Source organism: Larimichthys crocea, chromosome X (assembly GCF_000972845.2).
Source record: "Larimichthys crocea isolate SSNF chromosome X, L_crocea_2.0, whole genome shotgun sequence".
In the NCBI taxonomy this organism is placed as follows: domain Eukaryota; kingdom Metazoa; phylum Chordata; class Actinopteri; family Sciaenidae; genus Larimichthys; species Larimichthys crocea.
Genome location: NC_040020.1, coordinates 7,174,214 through 7,199,465, shown reverse-complemented (window position 1 = coordinate 7,199,465; position 25,252 = coordinate 7,174,214). Strand labels below are relative to the sequence as shown.

General features: G+C 48.5%; 2 protein-coding genes and 1 long non-coding RNA gene across 5 annotated transcripts in view; 2 read left to right on the top strand and 1 right to left on the bottom strand.

The window, feature by feature from the left end:
- ttbk1a (tau tubulin kinase 1a) overlaps window positions 1-7,779 on the top strand; it is a 52,472-nt gene extending 44,693 nt beyond the window's left edge. For all 3 annotated transcript variants that reach the window (XM_019272808.2, XM_010752733.3, XM_010752734.3), the window contains 2 exons: window positions 5,025-6,481; window positions 6,571-7,779. In XM_019272808.2, coding sequence (XP_019128353.1) covers window positions 5,025-6,481; window positions 6,571-6,988 — 1,875 coding nt within the window. In that variant the 3' untranslated portion in view covers window positions 6,989-7,779. The remainder of the gene's footprint in view (window positions 1-5,024; window positions 6,482-6,570) is intronic.
- A 2,307-nt stretch (window positions 7,780-10,086) lies between these two features.
- Window positions 10,087-18,615, top strand: pex6 (peroxisomal biogenesis factor 6). The gene is made up of 18 exons (XM_019272793.2): window positions 10,087-10,655; window positions 11,331-11,960; window positions 14,359-14,534; window positions 14,643-14,726; window positions 14,815-14,920; window positions 15,004-15,137; window positions 15,223-15,328; window positions 15,418-15,620; window positions 15,722-15,908; window positions 16,267-16,343; window positions 16,419-16,536; window positions 16,615-16,820; window positions 17,082-17,143; window positions 17,381-17,489; window positions 17,775-17,891; window positions 17,980-18,057; window positions 18,148-18,287; window positions 18,380-18,615. The coding sequence occupies exons 1-18, from the start codon at window positions 10,131-10,133 to the stop codon at window positions 18,514-18,516; spliced, it is 3,195 nt and encodes a 1,064-aa protein (XP_019128338.2). The 5' UTR covers window positions 10,087-10,130; the 3' UTR covers window positions 18,517-18,615.
- On the bottom strand, window positions 12,790-12,968 carry LOC113746566 (uncharacterized). Its single transcript, XR_003462957.1, has 3 exons — window positions 12,930-12,968; window positions 12,874-12,892; window positions 12,790-12,839 (listed from the first exon to the last, which is right to left on the bottom strand). It is a non-coding gene; the product is annotated as an uncharacterized LOC113746566 (long non-coding RNA).
- Window positions 18,616-25,252: the final 6,637 nt, after the last annotated feature.

Genomic DNA, 25,252 nt, shown 5'->3' with positions numbered 1-25,252 from the left:
AAAATAAATCCTAAAATCACACACACACACACACACACACAAAGCCAGATAATAACCACAACAAGCCATATTACTGGCACACAGCAGCACAGCTGTGCTGCCACACACACACACAGATGAACATAAGAAGGCGGAGGAGAGTAGGAGAGGAGGAGGAGAGGAGGAGGAGGAGGAGAGTAGGAGAGGAGGAGGAGAGGAGGAGGAGAGGAGGAGGAGGAGGAGAGCTGGTGACCTCCATGCAATAAACTCAAAAAGCGTCTCTGATGTTGCACACGCCACAGACTGGAGGACATGATGAAGGTGAAGAGGAGGCAGCGACATCTGTCTGATTATCGTCCTGATAACGAAGGAGCGATCGTCGAGGAATGCAGGTCGTCCCGGCGATCAAGTCTTTCTGTTTTTCTTTTGGCGTTCTGTCCCCCCTCCCATCATCCCGCCCGCCGAGCAATATGCCGCCGCCGCTTCATGAAGCCGTGACCCAAAAAAACAAAAAAACTGCTTCATTAAACGTGTGTGTGAAGTGAGTGTGAGTTCCTCTGTCCAAACAAAAAACTGTTCCGGTGCCGGGCCGAGTACGGAGGCCCTGAAGTGCACACACACACACACACACACACACACACACACACACATTAAAAAAAGGAAACACAGCGACGTTTAAAAAATTAATTCTTGTCACGATAAAACAGAAATCACAAAATTCATTTTATAAAAACGACGACCAGAAAAAATCTTCAGTGACGACCTCGTTTCCTCGTTTGCTGAATGTAGCTTTTTATTTATTTTTTTATTTATTCATTAATAAAAATCATTTTATAAACGATGTTTTGCCGTTCGGAGCCATAGAGAATCATGGGAAGTGACATCATACCGTGTCACCTGAAGGTTTGATCAGTCCAGACTGAAACGCTTCTGTGTAGTACTCTGTGTACTCTGTGTAGTACTCTGTGTAGTACTTTGTGTACTCTGTGTACTCTGTGTAGTACTCTGTGTACTCTGTAATACTCTGTGTAGTACTCTGTAGTACTCTGTAGTACTGTGTGTAGTACTCTGTAGTACTCTGTAGTACTCTGACCTCAGCAGGTTGTGTGTGAACGTGTTCACCTCCAGGTACCGGGTCGGCTCGCGGTCCTTGGTCTGCTGATGCGTGACGTTGGAGAGTTGTGATTGGCTGTAGTCATAGCAACTAGATGGACGCTGTACGTCCGTCGGAGAGTTGACGTGTTTCTGTGATTGGCAGCAGCAATAAACTATATAAATATATGTGTGTATACATATATGTGTGTATACATACAGTACAGACAACAATACATGCACAGTATTAATAATTAAATGATAATAATAAAAATACACTGACTTGGACTGAGAAATAGTCTAAAGAAAGTTCTTACCCAGCCAATCAGAGGCGGAGCAGCTGAGCGACACACTGATCGAGACTCCAGGTGATTAAGTCATAATCTGGAGAGCTCGTTATCTCCACGTGTGGAGACTTAACGATCTGCATCCTGGACGTTTGGTGACATTCGCTTGGTTTCATGTTGGTGCTGTGAGAGGTTCAGGCGGCCATGCTGGTTCTGGTTTTGGTTGGACCCGGCTGACCCAACGAAGACTTGACGACGATGTGACATGTTGGGTTTGGATCACAGTCTTATCTTCATCGTGCTTCCATCACTGGACTTCACTGTTGCACTTTATCACTGAGTGGACCGGAGGGAGGGAGTCAGGCCGGGCCGGGCCGGGCCGGGCCGGGGGTCTCACTATATGGATGCAAAACACAGATGCAATAAGTGAAACAAAAGAGAGGGAGAGACTTATTTACACATTTTTAAATCAAACCATCAGTTTGATTTTCCTCCCAGCTGCTCCTTGAACTCTGAATCTGAAGTGAGGCATCCTGGGAAGAAAAAAATCTGACGGAGGGTTTAAAAAAACAAACAATGAGCAGGAATAAAAAAGAGCAGAGCGATGGCGTGGTAACGTCACGCTCCTATCCTAGTAAATGTGTGTTTCAGTGTCGTGTCGGTGCGTCCTGTTGTTCAATAGTAGATTGGGAAGAGTCAGATGTCTTATTTTGGCGGGGTAGTCAACAAACATCCGATGCTAATGACGTCCAGACTTTGATCCAAAAATCAACAACCACAAAGTTCAAAGTTCTCGAGGCTGAATTGATGAGTCAGGTCTTGAGCGATGATGAAGAGCCGGGTTAGTTTGACTTCAGACGACGGCGTTTTACCGTCAGCTCACCTCGCGAAAGGAACATCTGTATTTTTATCCACGTTCAAGTTAGCACAGGGCTAAACAGGAAGTTAGCGGCTCGGCCGGTGGAGGTCTCACCTGCATCCAGGTGTCTTTACGTGTCCGTGACTCCGCCCCATCGGCTGCATCAGAGCTCTCATTGGTCTGAGTCATCGTCTGCACACTTTGAATGAACGTCTCCATTGAGACGTCTTCAGTTTGGTTTTGGGTCGGCGCTCATTGTGATGGTTGGCTTGAGTTGAATGATACGTTGAATGTCGTCACTTCCAAAGTGCGACCTGCTCGGACGGTGAAGCCAAACGGTTGTTGTCTCAGCGTGTTAAAGGGCTACATTAACTAAATATGCACCACTTCCTGTTTCATTAAGCTTGAGGCGCTGGCGGGCTCGTCCCGCTCTGACACTTTGTTTTCACGCTGCTTTGTGCTGAGTTCAGCCGTTTTATATATTTAGCAAAGTGTTACACTGCAACCACTCAGAGAATGTATGAAGTGGACTAGCTGCTAACTGAACTTTATTTTGCACGCTCGCAAAATGATCCACCTACCGTACAAGATTGTCACTGATACGTGTCGATGTTTCGTCACCGTGAACGCCGCCGTGCACACTCGGTTATAAACAGGCCGTGAAAAGCTTCGAGTGTGCTTATTCTGCCGACGACACCGAGTTTAAAAAAAACACAATCGGCAGCGTTAAAGACTGTTTACCGACTGTCGCCACTCTTTGCATGAGATCTACTGTTTGTACGACATGCACCTCTGACTGTAAAATGACTGAAAACAGCACTGTACTGTAATTACAACAAAAACACGGTGAATATAACCTCTGACTGAGAAACGTCTGTGATTCTTTTGTAAATAACTTATGCCGCTGTTAGAGGAGAAACTCACGGATCAGAGCTGTCGAGCTGATGTCAACATGACGCGAAGCAGCCGGAGCTTTTTTTTTAGTCCATCGCATCTTTTCTCATGAACGTTTTCATCCAGTGTTTCGTTTGCTCTTCACAACGCCGTCAAACATCGTTTTCTGTGAGAGTCAGCGAGATGTTTGAGTGGACGAGAGAGGAGTTCATGAACTGTTTGAGGCGCGGTTATTCATCCGTCAAATCTAAGAAGAGCTTCAAATCTTTACATGTTCAGGACAAAATGTTTCAACTTCACGTAACCCCCTAAAAAAGTAGAACACAAATGTAAAACATCAACCATACAAACGCGTTCTTCAAGGTACCACTGCTACTGTGTGGTGACTAATTACTAAGTTCATGAAGTTCATCACTTGAAAACACCTCGATGGTTTAAGAACATTATCACGTTCGTGTCATGCTAGTTGAACTCATGTCGACAAATCAAACAAGTCAAACAAAAAATCAGGCTGAAGGTTTTTATTCAGTGAAGTTTCTGTCTTCAGACGAGCGACAGTGTTAAAATGTCACAGAGCATTTACACGTCATGAGTCACGCTACAGTTCTACAAACGTACAGATGGTTTGAAGCTCGTGTGTCAGTGCTGATCTTTATGGAATAACAGGGTGATATGTACAGATAAAACACATTCAGCCGTTCAGTCTGTGTTGATTCTTCTTGTCGTTTGGCATCAGCTTCATCTCTGAGCGTCAGAGTTTGGTCCAGGTGTCGTTAACTCAAAAGCTTCTACTTTCACATGAATCTCATCAGCTAACGGGCTGGTCAGTCCTGCTAAAACCAAGAAGTGAAGCTGAAGTGAATCAATCATCTGTTCATGAAACAATAGACACCATGTGGATTTGTTGTTGGTGGTGCTAGGCTAAGCTAAGCTAAGCTAAGCTAAGCTAAGCAGTGATGATCCGTGAGTGTCCTCCACGTGTACAAACACAGTTACGTTTCTTTTCTATCACTATATGATTGTACAGTACTGCTTGTATAATTTACAGGTGAAGCATGTATTTTAAACTTTTTGTAAATCCAAATGATAACTGTGTACATATATACAGAAATGTAGAAAGTAATTAGGTTTGCAGTTAATCTCTAATAGCATGATAATTAGCGGGGTTTAGTATGTATGTACAGGCTGTATGTTAAATCTTTATGAAGGGAAACACTTGAAAATCACCTGATATCAGACTGCGTGCTGTCTAAGGATAAACTCTGCAATGCATTTTTTTGTGCCTTTTATATCAATGTATGTAATCTAGACAATCTTGAAAAGCTTGTGTACAACCAAAATGACATTAAAATGGTTTTGGGGGCAAATACATCAGTTCCTGCTGTCTTTATTTGTGGCGCCCAACAATGCTGCACGTCTTCAGCTTCCTCTAAAACATCGACAGTAACGAGACTAACGAGTAACAAAACATCGTCGTCACAAAGCAGTTAGCTAGAAAGCAAGTTTAGTGTTTTTTAGTGGGTCGTGCAGAAACTGTTGCACGCTGAACTACATTGTGATATTGTCGGTAGAATCCAACGAACTCCAAGAGAGTACTGAACGTATCAATGCAGTGACGGCTTCATTGTTAATGTTTCAAAAGTTTGGTTCAACTTGGGAAAGACTGAAGTTAATGTGAATTATTAAGCTCTGCTGGAACTGTATTTGAACTCGGGTGTTGGTTACTATCTTATTTTAGCTGTTTGATAAATATGGACAGAATTCATGAATTCCACATCGTTTATTGGTCATGAACGCTCAAAGGTCTTGCTGTGTCCGAGCTCAAGAAGCTCCCTCTGTAAACTCCATCCATGTTTCTGTTCACAGTGGACTCCTGTCTTGTTTTGTGTTAATTCAGTTGTGTTGCATTTCAGGTGTTGTCGCCCACGGAGCAGAGCACCGCGTCGCCGCCCTCCCCAGACTATCGGACAAAAGGCCAGAGCGACGAGAAGGAACATTTCCACATCCTTCCTCAGCTTCAGGCGAAGAGGGCCGACTTCCTCACCGTCATGCTAACCGGTACCTTGCCTCAGCGCCGGAGCTTTGCCACGCCGGACAAAGAAGTCCCAGAATCTCCAGGGCCAAAGGATGATGATGTCACAAAGAGTGAGTCCAACAGTGAGGCAAGTCAGAAGAGCACCGAACGCAGCCAAGACGCTGCGCCTTCAACGCTAATGGCAGAGGACCAGAGGGGCCAGAGGGAGCACGCCTCTGCTGCTGATGCAGACCCTGACCTCGAGGACGCCTCCAAAACCCTCGTCCTTTTCTCACCTGGAGACACTCGCAAGTCTCCCTCTGGTGGAGATCATGTTCTAGAGGGTGAGTTGGCCACGCCGTGTGCCCTCATTTCCCGTAACGACCGCCTCCTGGTCGGGGAAGCGATTCAGGCTGAGCCCTCTGAGACCGGCCGCTTGTCCCCTGCTCTCAGGTCAGACCTGAGGCCATCCACTCCCATCGCTCCCGCATCACCGCCCTTCACCAAAGTCGAGCGCACTTTCATCCATATCGCAGAGACATCACACCTCAATGTCATGTCTTCCAATGGTCACTCTGCCAAAGACAGTGACCGGGAAGTCTTAGCCATCATGAAGGCAGCAGCTGTGGAGGATGATGCCGCTGAGCAGGCGGCAGTGCCGGTGACAGAAGAGTCTCCAGAGGAGTCTGTGCCAGACCAAACTATACCGGTTGACAAACACCCCAATACTGAGAATGGTCCGTCGACTATCCTGGCCCAGTCTTTGGAGGCTGTTCCAGAGGCCACGTCACCAGTTCATGAACGTAAAGATCTGTCACCAGAACCTATGAGACAGCCATCATCCAGTGAAGAAGCTGCCAAGCTTCAGACAACCGGATCAGACCTACCAGTTACCGTAAAGCCCAGAATCCGAAGCCGAATCCCAGTACTTATCTCTGAAGAGGACTCGGGTTCAGAGCAGTCCTCCTCCCTCTCTGCTCGGGCTCGGCTTCAGCAGCGAGCCAGGCAGCTGGACTTGGCTCGCATGTTGGTCCACAAGCAACAGGGTCGCTGGATGAGGAGGAGGATGTTGTCTGGGACGTCATCGTCATTATCCTCCGGGGACGACGAGCGTCGGAGGGCTTCGGAAACTTTGTCCACCACTGGCTCAGAAGAGGACACGCATACCTCGGACGAGTCCAGGAGGAGCTCCCGCCTCAAACCGACTGAAGAGCAAGGCTCCAAGGAGTGCCGGAGCAGGATCCCCAGGCCCATCACCCCCATAAAGAGACCTTCAGTGGGGCTCGCTGCTGCTCCGTCTCCTCTCTCCTTCCCAGACTCCAGCACTACCAAAGGATCATCTTCCTTCACTAACGGGTACGATCATTTCTCTTTCAGAGACTTTGAAGCAGTTTCTCAAATGTTTTTGAAGTAATAACACCTTCATTTTACTCTTTTGTCCACAGGAATCAGAAAATTGGACTCAGCACTCTCAGCACTCAGCGGAAATCCAAACCTGCCTCGCCCAGATCCTTGTCCTCTTGCCCTCGTCCCTCTGCTGCCCCTGCCCCCTCCGGCAGCCCTCGAATGCCCCTGCGAGTCCTGTTTGGAACCCGCCGCAGCCTTAGCTCCACCCACTGCAGGACTGACAGCCCCTCGCCTCAGAGAGTATGTCCGTCGAGGCAGCCCCTTTCGGTTCGAGCCCCAACTGTCCCCATGCTACCGCCCAGGACTACAACATCAACCATGCGCCGCAGCGCCTCACAGGAAGCCACCACCGCCCAGACCACCTCTGGCACCACGCCCGCCAGGACCAGGCCCAAACCAGCCGCTGCGTCTAAGGGGAAGCCAAATGCCCGAGAGAAGGTGGTGCCCGCTAGATAATACAAAGAGACTCAGCACTGAGACATGTTTGTGTATAATCAGTCTTCGGACAAGCTACGCCTCAAAGGTTCTCATCTGGTTCCATATTAGACTGAGACGTTTCAATGACCTCCTTCAATTCATTCGATGTATGTATACAGACCTCTTATATTTATATCCAAGGACAGCTTACTGAACTATCTACATGGGCTTCCAGTAATCTTGACTGACTGTCGTACAGGAGCGTTGCTGCCATGGTGCTATGGGTACGTCTGCTGCTCCCCGGTCAATCCCAGATTTAACTGGTTTCTGGAGCTGAGAGTCATCATCATCACCACGGCCTCCAACAAGTCCAGTTTCAGAGACTCTCACCTTACACAGAAATATCCCAGCTTGTCCACAGCTATACTATTCTTCTATTGACAGTACCCTGCTTGGATCACGCTGCATGGTGAAGTATATCACAAATACACTTGAGTCAGTAGAGGGAAAACATGTACACAAATCTGTACCTTTAAATAATTTGATATAGTTCTCCTGTTGGCACAAACAGAATTGGACTGGTTTGACTGCCTGACCCGTGTTAATAAAGATTCCTGACTATATCCTGTACTCATTACGTCTCAGATGAAGAGAAGAGTTGGATGTGAACACAAGATAAATAGCTCGGTCGCTTGCCTCCTCCTCATGGTGTGACAATGGGCATGCTTTAATCATTCTATTTTCTGGGTGTTTTTATTTTGTTTATGCTCTGAATTGTACATAATAGAATCATTTCCCATAAAGACATCTTTATTTTTTATCTTGCCAAGTGTAAATCTCGAGCCTTTGACCTTCTGTTTCCAATGTGTTGGCACTATGCCTGTTTTTTAACGCATGAGAAAAACAGGGTTAACCATGAGGGGACGTTATACCTGCTTGGATTCTGCTGGTGGTTGGAGCCCATGTTGTGTTTGTACGGAGGGTCGATGGGCACTGAGCTGTGAAGTAAAGTCTTGGTCATGTGGAAGGGCGTCTTGTCATTCTTTCTCACTTCAGTAAACACAAAGACCTGACCCGATCTGAATCCAGACCTCGCTCTATAACTTATCACCATATCAGAGCTGATATTCATGTCTGTTCAGATCAGATCGACTTTATTGATGCTTGTTACTTTACAAAGTGAATCCTTATGAATAAATAAATGTTTCTCAGCTCGCAGAGTTCTTCCTGCAGCGACCTGGTTCTGACTCCTGTGGTCCACGTTTCCTTTGCTGCCTGTCGTTCCTCCTCTCTGTCTCCATGCTTTCCTGTCTGTCTTCAGCCGTCCACGGTAACAGACTGTCTTCATGGTTTGTACCGTCTTCAGATCCAGCTCTGCATCCCCGTCTCCTTCTCGTCACTTCAGCTGACAGCTCCAGCCTGTCTACAGAGTATGCTCACACAGCTAACAGTGAAAAACCCTTAAATAAGGAGGATCGGATTCAAAGCATCGAAGTTTAAGTTGAATTTATTGTTCTTGTACAGGAGGAGCGTTTCACAGTGCAACACACTAAAGGGGTTACAGAGAAAAGGCTCCCAGAGGAGCGTTAACAGTTGGTTCTTATACAGTTTCCTGAAGATGGGCTGTCTCAACCCCTGTGAATTGTTAACAGTCAATTTGCATATAATGCATTTAAACAGTTTTCTTCAACATATCACCAAGTGAGTAGCCAGTATGTCCCCAATCTAGATGTCACCTCTCTGACCTGTCCCTGACTCATTCTGTTCTCAAATCCCTCTGTTTACACATTAACCTGAACTTTACCTGACCCTGCCAGTCTCAGGAAAACAGCAATAAAGGGAAGTGCCCTGAGGACATGTAATATAAGAACAAACATTGTATAAGTTAAAACATCCAACTAGCTGTGTAACCCTAATTTTTATAACAAACAGCTGATCACTGATGGTTCATGTTTGCACACAAACAGATGGAGCTGCTGTGACAGGTACAGGTGAGTACAGGTGAGTACAGGTTTGTATCAGACACCCACAGGCAGGAACATGTTGATCACTGGAAAAGTCTTTAAAAGGTCCTGGAAAATGACCTCCTGAGCCTGGAAACCTGCTGCAGCTAACACAGAAGAACAAGAGTAAATGTGGGACTGACTTTTAGTGGTTGGTGAGAGCTTGGTGAAATAAAAGGCTGAAAGACAGACGCCGAGCTGGGCTGACTGCTGCTGGACTAGGCAGTGATATCAGCTGCTGCTGGGTCTGGTTCTGGTTCTGGTTCTGGGCTGACTGCTGCTGGACTAGGCAGTGATATCAGCTGCTGCTGGGTCTAATGTAATCAGAACAAATACTCAAGTACAGCTGGACATAGTTACACAGTGGGATTACACTCTGAGGTGTTTCTTTATTATTATTGTCTTTAAAGTTTAAAATGAGTCTGTGGTCACATGATCATATCAGCTGATAGAAAGAACAAACAATAAGAGTTCGGTTCACATTGTACAATAGTAACACAGCACCCGCAGAGTTACGTGATAGTATAATAAGCAGAAAAACAGAAAAGCAAAAATAAAACTTACTTGTAATCTTACATATAAATAAAGTTCTAGTTATAATTGTTGTGACCGGTCATTGGTTGAACATATCTGCATGAATATTCATTATAGATAGACATTTTTTATTAGTAATTAACTTAAGAGACTTAAAATAATCAACTTCAGTCAAAAACAGCTGGAATGATGAATCTTGTCATTTGCATTTATGGATGTGAAAGTTCCCTAATAAAATATAGAGGTTGACAATAATACACAGTTTCTTTTCTTTGTATTCGAAATAAGTAATAATGTTTTTTTCCCTCAGCGCTGATTTTATGTTTTTATGTTCACAGTTTAAAGTTCTCAAGTTCTTTCCAGAATGTACGACCATAAAATAAATGAGTTACATGTTCAGCTTTTACAAAAGCTACATTTGTTATTGATTGATATTGTCAAGGCATTGTGATAAATATGCTTTATATGTCATGTATGTTTAAATGTAATTCTCTGGTATATGTCATGTATGTTTAAATGTAATTCTCTGCTTTTATTTTGAAGGACTCTCAAACGTTAGATATTTATTGTTGTTGTGGTGACGTCAGCAGGGGGCGGGCTCTGGCAGGGGGCGGTGACGTCACGCCGGAAGCCACAGTGCGGTGATGACGCAGGCCAACATGGAGGCGCAGGTGGAGCTGTGGCGCGCGGACAGGTTTCCGGCTCACCTGAGTCCTCTGGACGTGTTCGTGTTCAGGTCTCAGCTGGACTTCGTGTTCCGCAGTGACGCCGACCCGCCGACCGTCCTCTTCACCCCGCAGCGGCCGCCGCACGGCCCCGGCAGGCCGGGCATTCTGCTGCGCGTTCACCCGGCCCCCGAGGAGCAGACAGCGGACTGGGCCGGAGCGGAGTCCCGGAGCCGGGTCCGGATCTTCACCAGCCGCTTCTTCATGCGACACCACGGGCTGCAGCGGCTCGGCAGCACGGGCACTGTCCGGGCTCTGCAGCCGGTCGACCTGGACCGGGTGGTGCTGGGAGCCCGCAGCAGGCAGAGCCTCCGCTGGACCGGATCCGAGCCGCTCACCGGCGGGCTGCTGGAGCTCTGTGGCCCGGGACAGTGGCTGCTGGCCCGGCAAGGAGACCCGCTGCTGCTGCCCCGGCACCCGCTGCAGGGAGAGGACCCGGGACAGGTGAGAGTCTCCGAGAGGGACAGGTGAGAGTCCAAGAGGGACAGATGAGAGTCCGAGAGGGACAGGTGAGAGTCCAAGAGGGACAGGTGAGAGTCTGAGAGGGACAGGTGAGAGTCTCCGAGAGGGACAGATGAGTCCGAGAGGGACAGGTGAGAGTCTCCGAGAGGGACAGGTGAGAGTCCAAGAGGGACAGGTGAGAGTCTCCGACAGGGACAGGTGAGTCTGTCTCTCTGTCTGTCTGTCTCTCTGTCTGTCTCTGTCTGTCTGTCTGTCTCTGTCTGTCTGTTTGTCTCTCTGTCTCTGTCTGTCTCTCTGTCTCTGTCTGTCTCTCAAATTAAACTTCTTGCTGTCGTTATATTTTCTGGTGTAAATTGTGAGTCAGATTTAGAAGCTGGTTCATGAAGTGAGAACACACAGGTAGATGATCAGTGAATCCACCTGGACAGTCTCAGGGACACTTCAGGCTGTCTGTGGAGGTTTGACCGATCTGAGCGTCTGATTGACGGCCGGAGCGTGAGGAAGGAAGTGCACCTGTGCACACATCATCATCAGTGCTGCAGACAGAAGATGTTCTGGTCGTGCTCAGCCTCTGTAATCTTTAATCTAAGATGTTCAGTGAAGACCTGAAGTCCTCTGATCCACCTGATGTCTGTGTTGATGTTGTGTCTTGTCCAGGTGCAGCAGCAGCTGTTGGAGCTGCTGGTTTTGGACTGCAGTCCTGTCACGCAGGGCCGGATCACCGCAGACACGGCTCTGGTTCTTACGGACTGCTGGGACTCGGTGGACACCCCGGCAGCCGGGCCGCCCTGCCGGCCGCTCACGCTCTGCGTGTCGGACTTCGCTCACTACGCCGACGGCCTCGGAGCGGGCCGGTCTCTGCTGGACAGCAGGGCGCTGCTGGGCTCGGGGCTGTCCGGCGTCCTGCAGGCGCTGGAGTGCCGGCTGGACGTACGCGTGGTGGACGCTCGGAGCTGGGTCGGGGTCAGAGGTCAGCGGGGCGCTGCCGTGGACCTGGACAGCTGTGTGCTGGTGAGCAAACAGCTGATCCTCCGGCTCGGCCTGTTTAACCACGAGTGGGTGAAGCTGTCGAGGCCGAGCGGGGTCTGCAGAGAGCGGTTGGTGTCGGTGCTGGTGGTGGAACCGACACCAAGCCTGGACCTGCAGAACCAGAACCTGCAGAACCAGAACCTGCAGAACCAGAACCTGCAGAACCAGGACGAGGTGGGTCTGATATCAGCGACGCTGTGGTTCAACATGACGGACGGAGACGAGATCCCTGAGAAGACCTGCACACTGAGGGTCAAGGTACACACACACAGACACACACACACACACACAGACACACACACAGACACACACACACACACACACACACACACAGACCCACACACACAGAGACACACACAGACACACACACAGACACACACAGACACACACACACACACACACACACACACATCTCAGCTGGTGTGAGACGAAACATGTTAACAAAGTGACCAATCCGAGCTCAGGCTTTGTGTCATTGACTTCCTGTTCCTGCAGTGCTGGTCGGCAGGAGGCGGAGCTTTGCTCCAGCGGAGCGACCATCCCGAACCAGGACTTCACCTCGGCCCTGCAGGCCCTGCAGGAGGCACAGTCCACGTCCATCGGAGCCCCGCAGTGATCACCTGGTGTTCCTCTGTCTTCTGTCCTGTCTCTCTAAGTCCTCTCTGTCCTCTAACCAGCTGCTGTGTCCACAGATCCCTGATGTGCGCTGGGAGGACGTTGGAGGTCTTCAGCAGGTGAAGAAGGAGGTCCTGGACACAGTCCAGCTTCCTCTGCAGCGTCCAGAACTTCTGTCTCTGGACCTGAACCGGACTGGAGTCCTGCTGTACGGACCGCCGGGGACAGGAAAAACTCTGCTGGCAAAAGCTGTGGCTACTGAGTGCTCCATGACCTTCCTCAGGTAAACTCACCTTCATCAGGTAGAACTCACCTTTCATCAGGTAGACTCACCTTCACAGTAGACTCACCTTCACTCAGGTAGACTCACCTTCATCAGGTAGACTCACCTTCACTAGGTAGACTCACCTTCATCAGGTAAACTCACCTTCACCAGGTAGACACACCTTCCTCAGGTAAACTCGCCTTCATCAGGTAGACTCACCTTCCTCAGGTAGACTCACCTTCACCAGGTAGACTCACCTCAGTATCCTCAGGCTACCCTCAGTAGACTCACCTTCACCAGGTAGACTCACCTTCACCAGGTAGACTCACCTTCACCAGGTGACTCACCTGTCGTGTTGTTTGTGTTTCAGTGTTAAAGGTCCGGAGCTCATCAACATGTTCGTCGGTCAGAGTGAAGAAAACATCAGAGAGGTTCGTTAACGACGTTCAGTTCAGAAACTTTCAAATAAATAATAATGAATCATAACGATCTGATTAATTAGTGTAATCAGCTGTTATCAGACTTTAACGAGAGTTTGTTGACTGCAGAGGGTGAGGCGAGGGGGCTGCAGTCGGGCAGCACCAGACTTCACAGATTCATTATCATAATTAATTCAGAGAGGTGTGTGTGTGTGTGTGTGTGTGTGTGTGTTCAGTGTTCCACAGCGCGCTCAGCTGCTCCCTGCGTCGTCTTCTTTGATGAACTGGACTCTCTGGCTCCCAGCAGGGGGCGCAGCGGAGACTCTGGTGGGGTGATGGACAGGTGAGTGTTTACCTGCACTGACTCCAGGTCAGGTGACAGTCTGTTGGTGTTTTATTGTGAAAATCTGTGTGATGTTTTATTGTGAAAGTCGCATGGTGTTTTATTTTGAAGTGCAGGGTTTTATTGCAAGTCAGCATGTGTTTATTGAAAGTCTGGTGTTTATTGTAAAAGTCAGCATTGTGTTTTACTGTGAAAGTCGTGGTGTTTTATTGTGAAAGTCAGCATGTGGTGTTTTTATTGTGAAGTAGCATGGTGTTTTATTGGAAAGTCAGCATGTGTGTTTATTGTGAAAGTCTGGTGTTTTATTGTGAAAGTCTCGTGTTTTATTGTGAAAGTCAGCATGGTGATTTATTGTGAAAATCAGGGTGTGTCTCAGCTGCTCGCTGAGCTCGCGTCTCTGAATCGTCTGTCGGAGTTTTTGTGATCGGAGCCACCAAACCGTCCGGACCTGCTCGACCAATCACTGCTGAGGCCCGGCAGGTCAGAGGTCTAGCGTCAGAGCTTTGTGTTTAATTCTGGCAGCTACAGGCAGCCAGTGCAGGTCGCTGAAGAGTGGGGTGACATGTGACCTTTTAGGTTGATTGAAAACCAGTCGCGCTGCGGCATTCTGGACCATTTGCAAAGGTTTGATCGCGCAAGCAGGTAGGCCAGCCAAGAGCGAGTTGCAGTAATCGAGGCGGGAGCTGACTGTAGCCTGAATCAGGAGCTGAGCGGCATATTGGGTCAGGTACGGTCTGATTTCTCTAATATTGTACAATGCATAGCGACATGACCTCGCTACGGAGGAAATGTGTTCAGAGAGAGAAAGACGATCATCTAGTACCACGCCCAGGTTTTTAGCAGCATGGTTAGTCAGCTGCACACACACACACACACACAGACACACACACACACACACACACACACACCTTTTAATGTGAAAAGTATCCAGGAAGTATTGGGTAGTTTCACAATAAGGCTTTTATTGTGAAAGGTCACTGAGTAATGACTTCACTTCCTGTCTTCGTGTCTTAGAGGTGGAGACCTCCTGCGGCGCCCGGCGGTGACACTTCCTGTCGCTCTGACACTTCCTGTCGCTCTGCTTCGCCGCCGTTTGCCAGCGAGCTTCACGTCGCGCCCGTCGCGTCTCCGCTGACGACCAACGTGAGCGTGTGCGACGGCGTGCTGTCTGAACACTTCAACACGCCGAGGTCAGAACTGCTAGCCTGTGATGCTAACATGCTAGCTGGTCTATGAGTCTTTACATGTTAACTTGCTAGCACGCTAACATTAGCAGGCTAACGGCGGCTCTCGTGCAGGCTGGTCGCCCTCGGAGACGTCCTGACGGTTCCAGCTGAAAACCATCCGGACCTGCTGGAGTCCAGGTCAGAGGGAGTCCTCAGGTACTGATCCGGCCCGTCAGCTGCAGACCGGAGACGCTGCACGGCGTCCTCAGCTGATGATGCTCTGCTGTGACCTCTGACCTTTCAGGTGTGCGGCGCTGTTCTTCAGGGTGCAGAAGGTGTGTCCGTCTGCAGGAGGAGAAGAAGACGGAGCTCCTCACCTGGCCGACAGACTGCACACCTCGCTCTACATGGTGACCTCCGACCTCTGCTCTGCAGCTCGTTAGCACACAGCTCACCTGAGCACAGGTGTGACCTCTTTGTTTTGTCTCGTCAGCGAGCGTCCACCCACAGCGCCGTCCCGTGCTGCCCCGTGGACGGAGCGTCTCTGTGGAGCGGCCTGTCGCCTCCTGGACTCAACAAGACCGTCGAGCTCCTCTGCAGGATCGTCCTGCCGCACTTGCGGTACAGGTAACTCACCTGTCGGCCGGGGGCTGCCTGCTCTGCGGTCATGATGTCATGTGATCAGTGATGTCAGCGTTGTGTCTGCCCGCAGCGGCTCTCTGTCCGGATGCACCGTCCTCCTTCACGGCCCTGCAGGAAGCGGTAAAGTGGCGGCGGTGAGCGCGGCGAGCCGCAGACTGAACCTCCACCTGCTGAAGGTACGACGGAAGGTCTAACCTGCACACTCACTCGCTATTGGCCGCTGTAAATGCCAGTCAGTGATGACGCTTCCTGTTCACCTGTGCAGGTGGACTGTGTGAGTCTGTGCGCGGACTCTCCTGCAGCCTCGGAGGTGAAGCTGGCGGCGGCGTTTCAGCGAGCGGACGCCGTGCGGCCGTGCGTGCTGCTGCTCAGGAACCTGCAGCTCCTCCTCCGCCCTAGAGGAGGCGCCGAGGAGGACGGCAGGGTCCCCGCCGTGCTCCGCCAGCTGCTCCACAGCGCCCCCAGCAGGTCACCGACTGCCTCACAGCAACATCGTCCTCACAGGTCCTTGAAATCCTTGAAAGTTTGTGAAAACTCTTGGATGATTCTGGGTTGTCTTGGCGTTTCAGTGTGGTCGTCGTGGCGACGGTCTGCAGACCGCGGACTCTGTCTGCCAGTGTCGTGGCGGCGTTCGTCCACCAGGTGGAGCTAGAGAGTCCCACCGAGGAGCAGCGGCGCTCCATGCTCACCAGCCTGAGCCGAGACCTCCTGCTGGGCCAGGACGTCAGCCTGGACCGGCTCGCCAAACTTACCACGGTACGACGGACCAGGACCAAGACCAGGACCAGGACACAGACCAAGACACAGACCAAGATACAGACCAGGACCAGGACACAGACCAAGACACAGACCAGGACACAGACCAGGACACAGACCAGGACCAAGACACAGACCAGGACCTTGTTATTTCCTTGGACTCTCAGTTTCCAGATTTCTGAGCCTGTCCTCTCAGATCATGTCCCCCTCAGTGACCCTCGTGCTCCGCCCGTCATCACTGATGAATTCACTGCTGCCTTTAATGACTCTCAGTTTTTTCGTCCTCGCTCTGTCCTGATCGTTTTCTCTCCTCCTTCCACTCTACCTGTGCCGGGATTCTGGACTCTGTTGCGTTTAGGGTTTTGTGTTGGGGGACCTCGTGGCTCTCCTCGTTGCAGCTGGTCGCTCCTCCTGCAGGAGGCTGATTCTCAGCTGGTGAGACGAAACATGTTAACAAAGTGACCAATCAGAGCTCAGGCTTTGTGATCATGTGACTTCCTGTTCCTGCAGTGCTGGTCAGCAGGAGGCGGAGCTTTGCTCCAGCGGAGCGACCATCACGAACCAGGACTTCACCTCGGCCCTGCAGGCCCTGCAGGAGGCACAGTCCACGTCCATCGGAGCCCCGCAGGTGATCACATGGTGTCCTCTGTCTTCTGTCCTGTCTCCTAAGTCCTCTCTGTCCTCTAACCAGCTGCTGTGTCCACAGATCCCTGATGTGCGCTGGGAGGACGTTGGAGGTCTTCAGCAGGTGAAGAAGGAGGTCCTGGACACAGTCCAGCTTCCTCTGCAGCGTCCAGAACTTCTGTCTCTGGACCTGAACCGGACTGGAGTCCTGCTGTACGGACCGCCGGGGACAGGAAAAACTCTGCTGGCAAAAGCTGTGGCTACTGAGTGCTCCATGACCTTCCTCAGGTAAACTCACCTTCATCAGGTAGACTCACCTTCATCAGGTAGACTCACCTTCACCAGGTAGACTCACCTTCATCAGGTAGACTCACCTTCATCAGGTAAACTCACCTTCACCAGGTAGACACACCTTCCTCAGGTAAACTCGCCTTCATCAGGTAGACTCACCTTCCTCAGGTAGACTCACCTTCCTCAGGTAGACTCACCTTCCTCAGGTAGACTCACCTTCACCAGGTAGACTCACCTGTCGTGTTGTTTGTGTTTCAGTGTTAAAGGTCCGGAGCTCATCAACATGTTTGTCGGTCAGAGTGAAGAAAACATCAGAGAAGGTTCGTTAACGACGTTCAGTTCAGAAACTTTCAAATAAATAATAATGAATCAATAACGATCTGATTAATTAGTGTAATCAGCTGTTAATCAGACTTTAACGAGAGTTTGTTGACTGCAGAGGGTGAGGCGAGGGGGCTGCAGTCGGGCAGCACCAGACTTCACAGATCTCATTATCATAATTAATTCAGAGAGGTGTGTGTGTGTGTGTGTGTGTGTGTGTGTGTGTGTGTGTTCAGTGTTCCACAGAGCGCGCTCAGCTGCTCCCTGCGTCGTCTTCTTTGATGAACTGGACTCTCTGGCTCCCAGCAGGGGGCGCAGCGGAGACTCTGGTGGGGTGATAGATAGGTGAGTGTTTACCTGCACTGACTCCAGGTCAGGTGACAGTCTGTGGTGTTTTATTGTGAAAATCTGTGTGATGTTTTATTGTGAAAGTCAGCATGGTGTTTTATTTTGAAAGTCAGCATGGTGTTTTATTGTAAAAGTCAGCATTGTGTTTTACTGTGAAAGTCTGGTGTTTTATTGTGAAAGTCAGCATGGTGTTTTTTATTGTGAAAGTCAGCATGGTGTTTTATTGTGAAAGTCTGGTGTTTTATTGTGAAAGTCAGCATGGTGATTTATTGTGAAAATCAGGGTTGTGTCTCAGCTGCTCGCTGAGCTCGACGCTCTGAACTCGTCTGTCGGAGTTTTTGTGATCGGAGCCACAAACCGTCCGGACCTGCTCGACCAATCACTGCTGAGGCCCGGCAGGTCAGAGGTCACACACACACACACACACACACACACACACACACACACACACACACACACGGCGGTGTAAAGTGTGTGTCTTCTTCAGGTTTGATAAACTCGTCTTCGTTGGCGTCAGTGAGGACCGAGCGTCTCAGCTGCAGATTCTACAGGCCGTGCTCAGAAAGTAAGAGCGCCCCCTGCTGGACGCAGACTCATGCTGATGTCACAGCGTGCTGTGTGATGTCATCATGTGATGTCACTCTGTGGTCTTCAGGTTCCGTCTGGACTCTTCGGTCGACCTGCAGGACGTGTTGGACCGCTGCCCAGGTCACATGACCGGCGCCGACCTGTACGCTCTCTGCTCAGATGCCATGACGGCCGCCATCAAGAGGAAGCTGGCTCTGATCGACCATGGTGAGGAGACAGGAAGTGACATCAGAGACGGTTCAGCCTCTCAGTGCTCGTATGTCTCCCCTCACCTTCTCCCCCCTCCTCTCCTCTCTCAGGTGTGGACTCAGAGGACTCACCTGTCGTCCTCTCCTCTCAGGATTTCTCATCAGCGTTGGAAAACTTCACTCCGTCCGTCTCTGAGTCCGAGCTGCTGCGATACAGAACCGTCCAACAGAGACTGAGCGCCAAGTAACCATGACGACGAGCAGTCTAACAATCAACACTGTAAATATGAACGACAAAGAAGAAACTAATTTATGTAATTAATAAAAAATAAACCAATGAAAACAGACGTGAGGCTCAATGTACTGACCAATGACAACGTGACATCCCGCAGACTGTCTAAAACTGGACGTAGTCTCCGTGACGTCCCCACAGATAGCGTTAGTGCTTCAGACTGATTTAGGACCGCCCCCTTAATTAGCATACAGACTCATAAATAAATAAAAGTAGAAAGTTTTTTTCTTTATCAAAATGTTTATTTGTCATTTTTAAAGATTCAAATCACATTTCCTCATCAAACCGTCCATCAGGTTTTTCTACGTTTCACTGCAGTTCTCATAAAATAAAGTTTTTACAGTTCTGTGGAAAAATCATCCAATGAAAAAAACTAAGCTTTGTACAGCGAATCACTTTATTATTCATCAACTTCAAAACATCAGAGTCACGTCAACACAGAACGCAGGAAGTCCAAAATCATCAGAGGTCGCGTCAGATGAAACCACGTTTGTCCGAGTCAAAGTGTCGTCACAGTTCAAACGTACAGTCGACGGTTAAACGACGGAGACTAGTTAGCACGTTAGCACGCTGACTCTGTGAAATAATGTTTTTAATAATTTAGCGACTGGCTAACGATGCTACCATGTAGATGGCAGCTAACTGGCTAAACTGTGCTAGCTGGCTAATTAGCGCCTGCTCATTCCTCGTGGTTACAGCGACATCACACCGCTCTGTGCATCACTTCCTGTCTGCCTCGTCGCTGTCATATAAAGAAACAAAGAGTTACAGAGCTAGCCTTGGTTAGCTCAGAGCTAGCCTTGGTTAGCAGAGCTAGCCTTGGTTAGCTACAAAGCTAACCTTGGTTAACAGAGCTAGCCTTGGTTAGCTCAGAGCTAGCCTTGGTTAGCTCTGTAGCTAGCTTTGGTTAGCTACAGAGCTAGCTTTGGTTAGCTACAGAGCTAACTTTGGTTAGCTCAGAGCTAGCTTTGGTTAGCTACAGAGCTGTCGTGGTGAAACTGGTCGTCCTCTGTAGGCGCGTTCATAAACGAGGCTGAACGAGTTAAAACGTTTTTCGACGCCACAGGTGGAAAAAGGTTGTTTGTGTAAAATGCTAATCGTTGTAACGTTAGCTTGTCACAGTGAGGCAGCGAATGAAAAGGCGTCAAACGTACGACGTCGTTCAGGATTCATTCTTGTGAATTACGTGTCCGTTTTTATTCATTTACAGAATTTCTTTCTTGATGACAGCGTTAGCGTGAAGCAAACAATGTTACAAACATTTTAACAGCATCCGTGGCGTTAGCGGCTAACGGCTCCGAACCAGCAAAATACACAAAGTGCTGAAGAATTGACCCGTCAGATCACGTTAGCCACGCTGCCACGTAAAACCTCAGCTTCAGTTTTACGGCTCGTCTTCTTCTGTAGCAGAAACAAGCCAACATGGCGAAGAGAAGCAGAAACAAAACCAGTGAAAACATCCAGAACCTGAAATGTGTCGTGATCTTTCAGCCATCCTGTTAATCAGTACAAATGTTCAGTAACACTTTATATGAAGTCAGCGGCTCATTTACTTTGATTTCACTTTTTACAGCAGGTCGATGTCACGATTTAATTAAAGCGTTACCGTGTTCGATTCATCTGTCAACAGTTTGAACGTCGAGACGGCGCCTCAGAGAATCTGGAGAAACTTAAAATGGTTGGTAAGAAAAACAGATCGACTTTGATTCTCTGAGCTTTCTAAAGCTAACGGTTAAACTGCAAAACTATGGCGATCTTTTAAATAGTTCAATATATCTTGTTTTAAGCATCATAACATAAATTTGTGACTGAAACCTTCCTCAACTTACGAGTTTCTTAAGTTATTAGTTATTAAAACATGCCTTCAGCTAGATATTGGTTTAAATTAGCGTAGCTGCTTTTCTAACGATCAGTGGAAACGTCAAACCGTCGTCTCCTGAGGCGCCTCAGCCAAAGATGACGTTGGTTCGGTGAAGTCCGATCATCACACATCCAGACTCCAGTGTGGCTCGGTTAGGACGGACAAACATGAAGCGTCATCCTCTAAACCTGAAAGTCTGCGAACTTGCCTGCAAACACAGTATTGATGATTCCGTTCATTTCTATTACAAATTGATTTGACTGATGAAGAACCTTGTTCTTTAGTTTTTTGTGTTGATATGACAGAAGAGTGTGAGGCAGGAGTTGGCGTCCCGTCAGTTTAATCAGCAGCTGAAAGAGTCTGAACTCAGAAGACAGGAACAGCTGGGTTTGTCTTTGAGGAATGAGGTACAAGCCACAGTCACCACAGTCTAATGTGCCAAAACAGATGAACGTGGGTGAAGCTGGTAGTCCAGGTCTTGAGGTGTAATCCGGATTAGTCTGGAGGTCTCGGTCTCTGTGGTTCGTCCTCTGGCTTCACTCTGTTTTGTGGTTCCTGGATTTTAGTTCGTTGCTGGGGCAAAGATCCACCACACGGGTCTTCCTTTTCTTTGTCTTCCATGTCTAACGAGCAAATCCTCTCCGTTAAGGACTCAGGTGAAGTGGGGCATTCGGCTGCAGGTTCTGAAAGAGAGCAAACGTCGGGTTTTTGATGGACGCGTCAAAGTTTGAAAGTTTCACAGATGTTCATGATGTCAACAACCACAAGCTAAACACGAAACCCATCGACCTCCAGCTGGTTGAAGTTTCAGAAGACTCTAATTAATCGACTCCCATCTTTCTCGAACTCGTATGTTAAAATTAAACGGCAGTCCAGATTAAGTGTGACTAATATTTCGTGAGAAGACGTAACCTGGTCCCGCGTTAACCGTCCCAGTGTTTTCGTGGTTGGTGGGGTTCAGCATTCCTCCATGCAACATAAGCCATATTTACCGCTTACGTGGCCTTTGCTACTTTTGTGCGCTTCATCCTTTTCCTCCTCATGAGGGTCACCTGAGGCCTCTTCAACCCTGCGATCAGCAGCAGCAACCTGGGCCGCGACTTGGTGAGCCAGCTTCTCAGTAGCGTCCCCTTGGGAAACCTGCAGGAGCAACAAGAGTCATTCAAAGACAGGAGACGATATCATGTCTGTATGTAACACCACAAAGACACTTTAGGACACATCCAGCATAACAACACACCAACAACTTTCCAGGGGAATTCAATTCAATGTGATGTGAAGCTCTAACGTCATTTTATATTTCGACACAAACGGATCCTGATGAAGTTCTAAAGAATCTGGAAACATCCGCAGAAAATACAAAAACATCGTCTCATTTTCAGAAGTTTTGTTTTGGGAAGAATTGAAATAGAAAAGAATGAAAACTAACAGAGAACATCCTTTAAACTGAGTAACGACAGACGACGACACGAATGTACGATTAGAAACGTGAACAAAAGGCCGAACTTCAGGATGGAACATGTTCTGCTTTTTGTGGTCAGGATGAAGTTTGTCATTGTGTCAACATCATCCATCAAGCAGAAGGTTAAATTAATCTAATATCATGTGAGTATGGAGAACACTGGAGAACCGAGATGGTGTCGAAGTAACAACAGTCCCAAACATTTGTTCTACTTTCAAACGTGGATGAAGACACGAAGAAACTAGAACCTGGAAATATTTTCTGCTTCACAACGACTGAATTCTTTGAGTCGACTGATTGTTGAAGTTTGTAACAGAACTTTTGTCGACGTTCTCTTGTCAGCGGCCGGCCTCTCTCACTCCTGCTGCAGCTTCAGCTTCACCTAGTCGGTCGAGGCCGGGCTGGACCGCCGGGCCGGACCGCCGGGCTGGACCGCCGGTCAGGACCTCGGCGCTCAGAGCAAACGTCCTTCAGCGTCTTGACAAACAGTCGTGCTGCGCGACCTTTGTGTCTTTGACGAGTTGGGACCTGCTGAGCTCGATGGAAAAACCCCTCTCGATTGTTTGTTGGACTTTGTGCTGTTCGAGCACACTGAAACCAGCCAAAGAGAAATCTAGCAACGTGTAGACGTGGAAGGGCCTTTACTGACGCCATTGTTGTCGCCTGTGGGGCTCGATGTTAAATGTACCGAGGGTAACATTGTTTGTATAGCTGACCCTGCCCTCCCCCTCCCCCTCCCTTTAGCCCTCATCCTTTTTCATTGTCCTCGTGATTAACTCCGGTTCAGCTTTGTCTCCTCCTCGACGTTTCAACTGCATCTTGACTTTTAATGAAGAGTTTTTTTCTTCTCCAGCCACCATCTTCTTCTTCAAGATCTGAGAGTTTCTTTGGCGTCTTGCTGACCTCGATGTTACCTTTCACACTTCAGCCTCCTCGTGTTTCGTCTTCTCGTGTTTCTCTGGTCCTCCTTGATTCTTCGCAGATCATCTAATAAAAGCAGCTTCAGTGCCTTACCTTCAGCTCTTCAATTCAAAAGTCCTCGTTCTAAATCTAAAGTATTTTCCCTACAGCCTATAACCTCCTCACCAGCAGACATCTTTGCTGTTGTCTGTTACTGACCGCTCACCGGCGTCCTTAGAGTCGGAGGAGGATGCAGGTAACTTTGACATTGTCCTCGTCCGCCCGGCCGGTAACAGCTAACAGAGGAGCTCACTCTTCATATCTGACAAACAAGCCGATCATCATCAGCAACGTCACCATGCTCCCTTCTGTCCGTTTCAGCGTGAAATGAACCATTCATCCAAAACTTAGTGATCCAAGTCAGAAGTTTATTTCCACAAACGCTCAGAGAATAGAGGTACTGCTAAGTTGTTCATCCAACTTTCTTTGACACACTTGCCTTAAATTCATCAAGAGTCCGAGTTCTCTGTGTGAAAGTTTAAAAGTAGAACGACGTGGAGTCCTGCTCGACGTCATCCAGGCTCTCCATCGCCTCGGCACACAACTTAGCAGTACTCTACCTCCACTCAACCTCTGCACAAGCAACACAACAGAAAGCAGTCCTTACCAATTGACCCCACACATTTGTTAGGTTATGCCCCCGGCGTCCCTGCAGAGGCACATATATGATCCCAGCTGCAGTTTTTTCCGCTCACACTAGAAGGTTCAGCCAGGACGCAAAAACAAATCTGCTAAATAATAGGAGGCCATGAACCGGCCGGGTGGGGCTTTAAAAAGGAGGGTCCACTCAGCACTTCTGACTGCAAACGGCAACGGGTGATCCCAGGACACGCAGCCAATCAGAGGACAGCCTTCACCTGCTGTCATGACACCCAGCGCTGACCGGCACAAAGAGGTGTGTCACATGTTTAACCCTGAATATTAATACGTCCTATCATCATTAAAAGGGACGTTCGGCTCCGTCGAGTCATTCAGCACAGACATAAACATCACAAACACTTCTGCTTCTGTCCACAGGGGGCGCCACAGTCAACAGGAAGTTACTTCACTTTTTGTGGCGATCCTCCAGAGTGGATGACATTTAAACGTCCCGTCATTATCGCAGCGTTACCACGTCTGATTTCATCGATCTGTCCACGTCAGCGTGATGCTTCATAGTAACTTCAGATGTTTGACAGGTGGAGGTCCTCACAGGTGACAACATGTGGAGCTCAGGACTGTCCGTGAACCTGGAAAACATTAGCCACCATGTAACGCTGGCTGGTTGTCAGCTGACCGTATGATGGGTCTGTTTTTTATGCTCGATGGAAGAGCAAGGCTAATGTGCTCATAATGAAATGTTCTGATGTCACGTTGAAAACAACAAATGATTCAAATTAAAAATGTGTTCTTTGTTTTCGGTGATCTGCGGCTGGGCTGCTTTTGTTGCTAATGATAAACATTTAGAAACCTGAGGAGGCGCTGACTGCCCTGTAGAGGGCGCTGTGGCATCAGGAGAACACAGAGAGGAGGAGGAGGAGGTGGAAGAGGAGGAGGTTCAGTGTCAGGCAGAGAGGATCGCCCTGCTGTTTGTTCACTGCTGCAGAGATCAACCTGAAGGAAGAGAGGAGGGGGAGGACGGCTGGCACTGCAATGCAGAACATCAAATGAGGAGGAGGAGGAGGAGGAGGAGGAGGAGGGAGGTGCCGGCTCTGCAGAAAGAGGTTCAGGGATTCCCTGCTGGTTTGGAAAAGATCCAGACGGAGACACAGCGACAGATTTAAAGACAAAACAACAACACACAGAAATGTTGTTTGTTTGTTTTCAATAATGAAATCTGAATATTGTTCATGTGAGTCCGACACAAAACCATGTTTGGATTTTAAATAACCACGACCACACCCGATACTCGTCCCTGATTGGCTGGCAGATGGACGAATCAGTTTAACCTAATCAGACGTAACCATAGCAACAGCACTGATGAGTTAACTGATAATAGTTACAATAATAAAAGTTAAAATTGGAAAAGTTCATAATTAATATATAAACAATCTTTAATGATTTTCAATTAGTGTAAATTATTATTACGACTCATACGTGCTCTTTCTTTGCGTGCTGTTTGTTTGCGTGCTGTTTCTTTGCGTGTTGTATCTTTGCGTGTTGTGTCTTTGCGCGTTGTGTCTTTACGCGTTGTTTCTTTGCGCGTTGTATCTTTGCGCGTTGTTTCTTTACGCGTTGTATCTTTGCGTGTTGTATCCCTGCGTGTTCTATCTTTGCGTGTTGTTTCTTTGCGTGTTTTCTTTGCGTGTTGTTTCTTTGCGTGTTGTTTCTTTGCGCGTTGTATCTTTGCGTGTTGTATCTTTGCGTGTTGTATCTTTGCGTGTTGTATCTTTGCGTGTTGTTTCTTTGCGTGTTGTTTCTTTGCGTGTT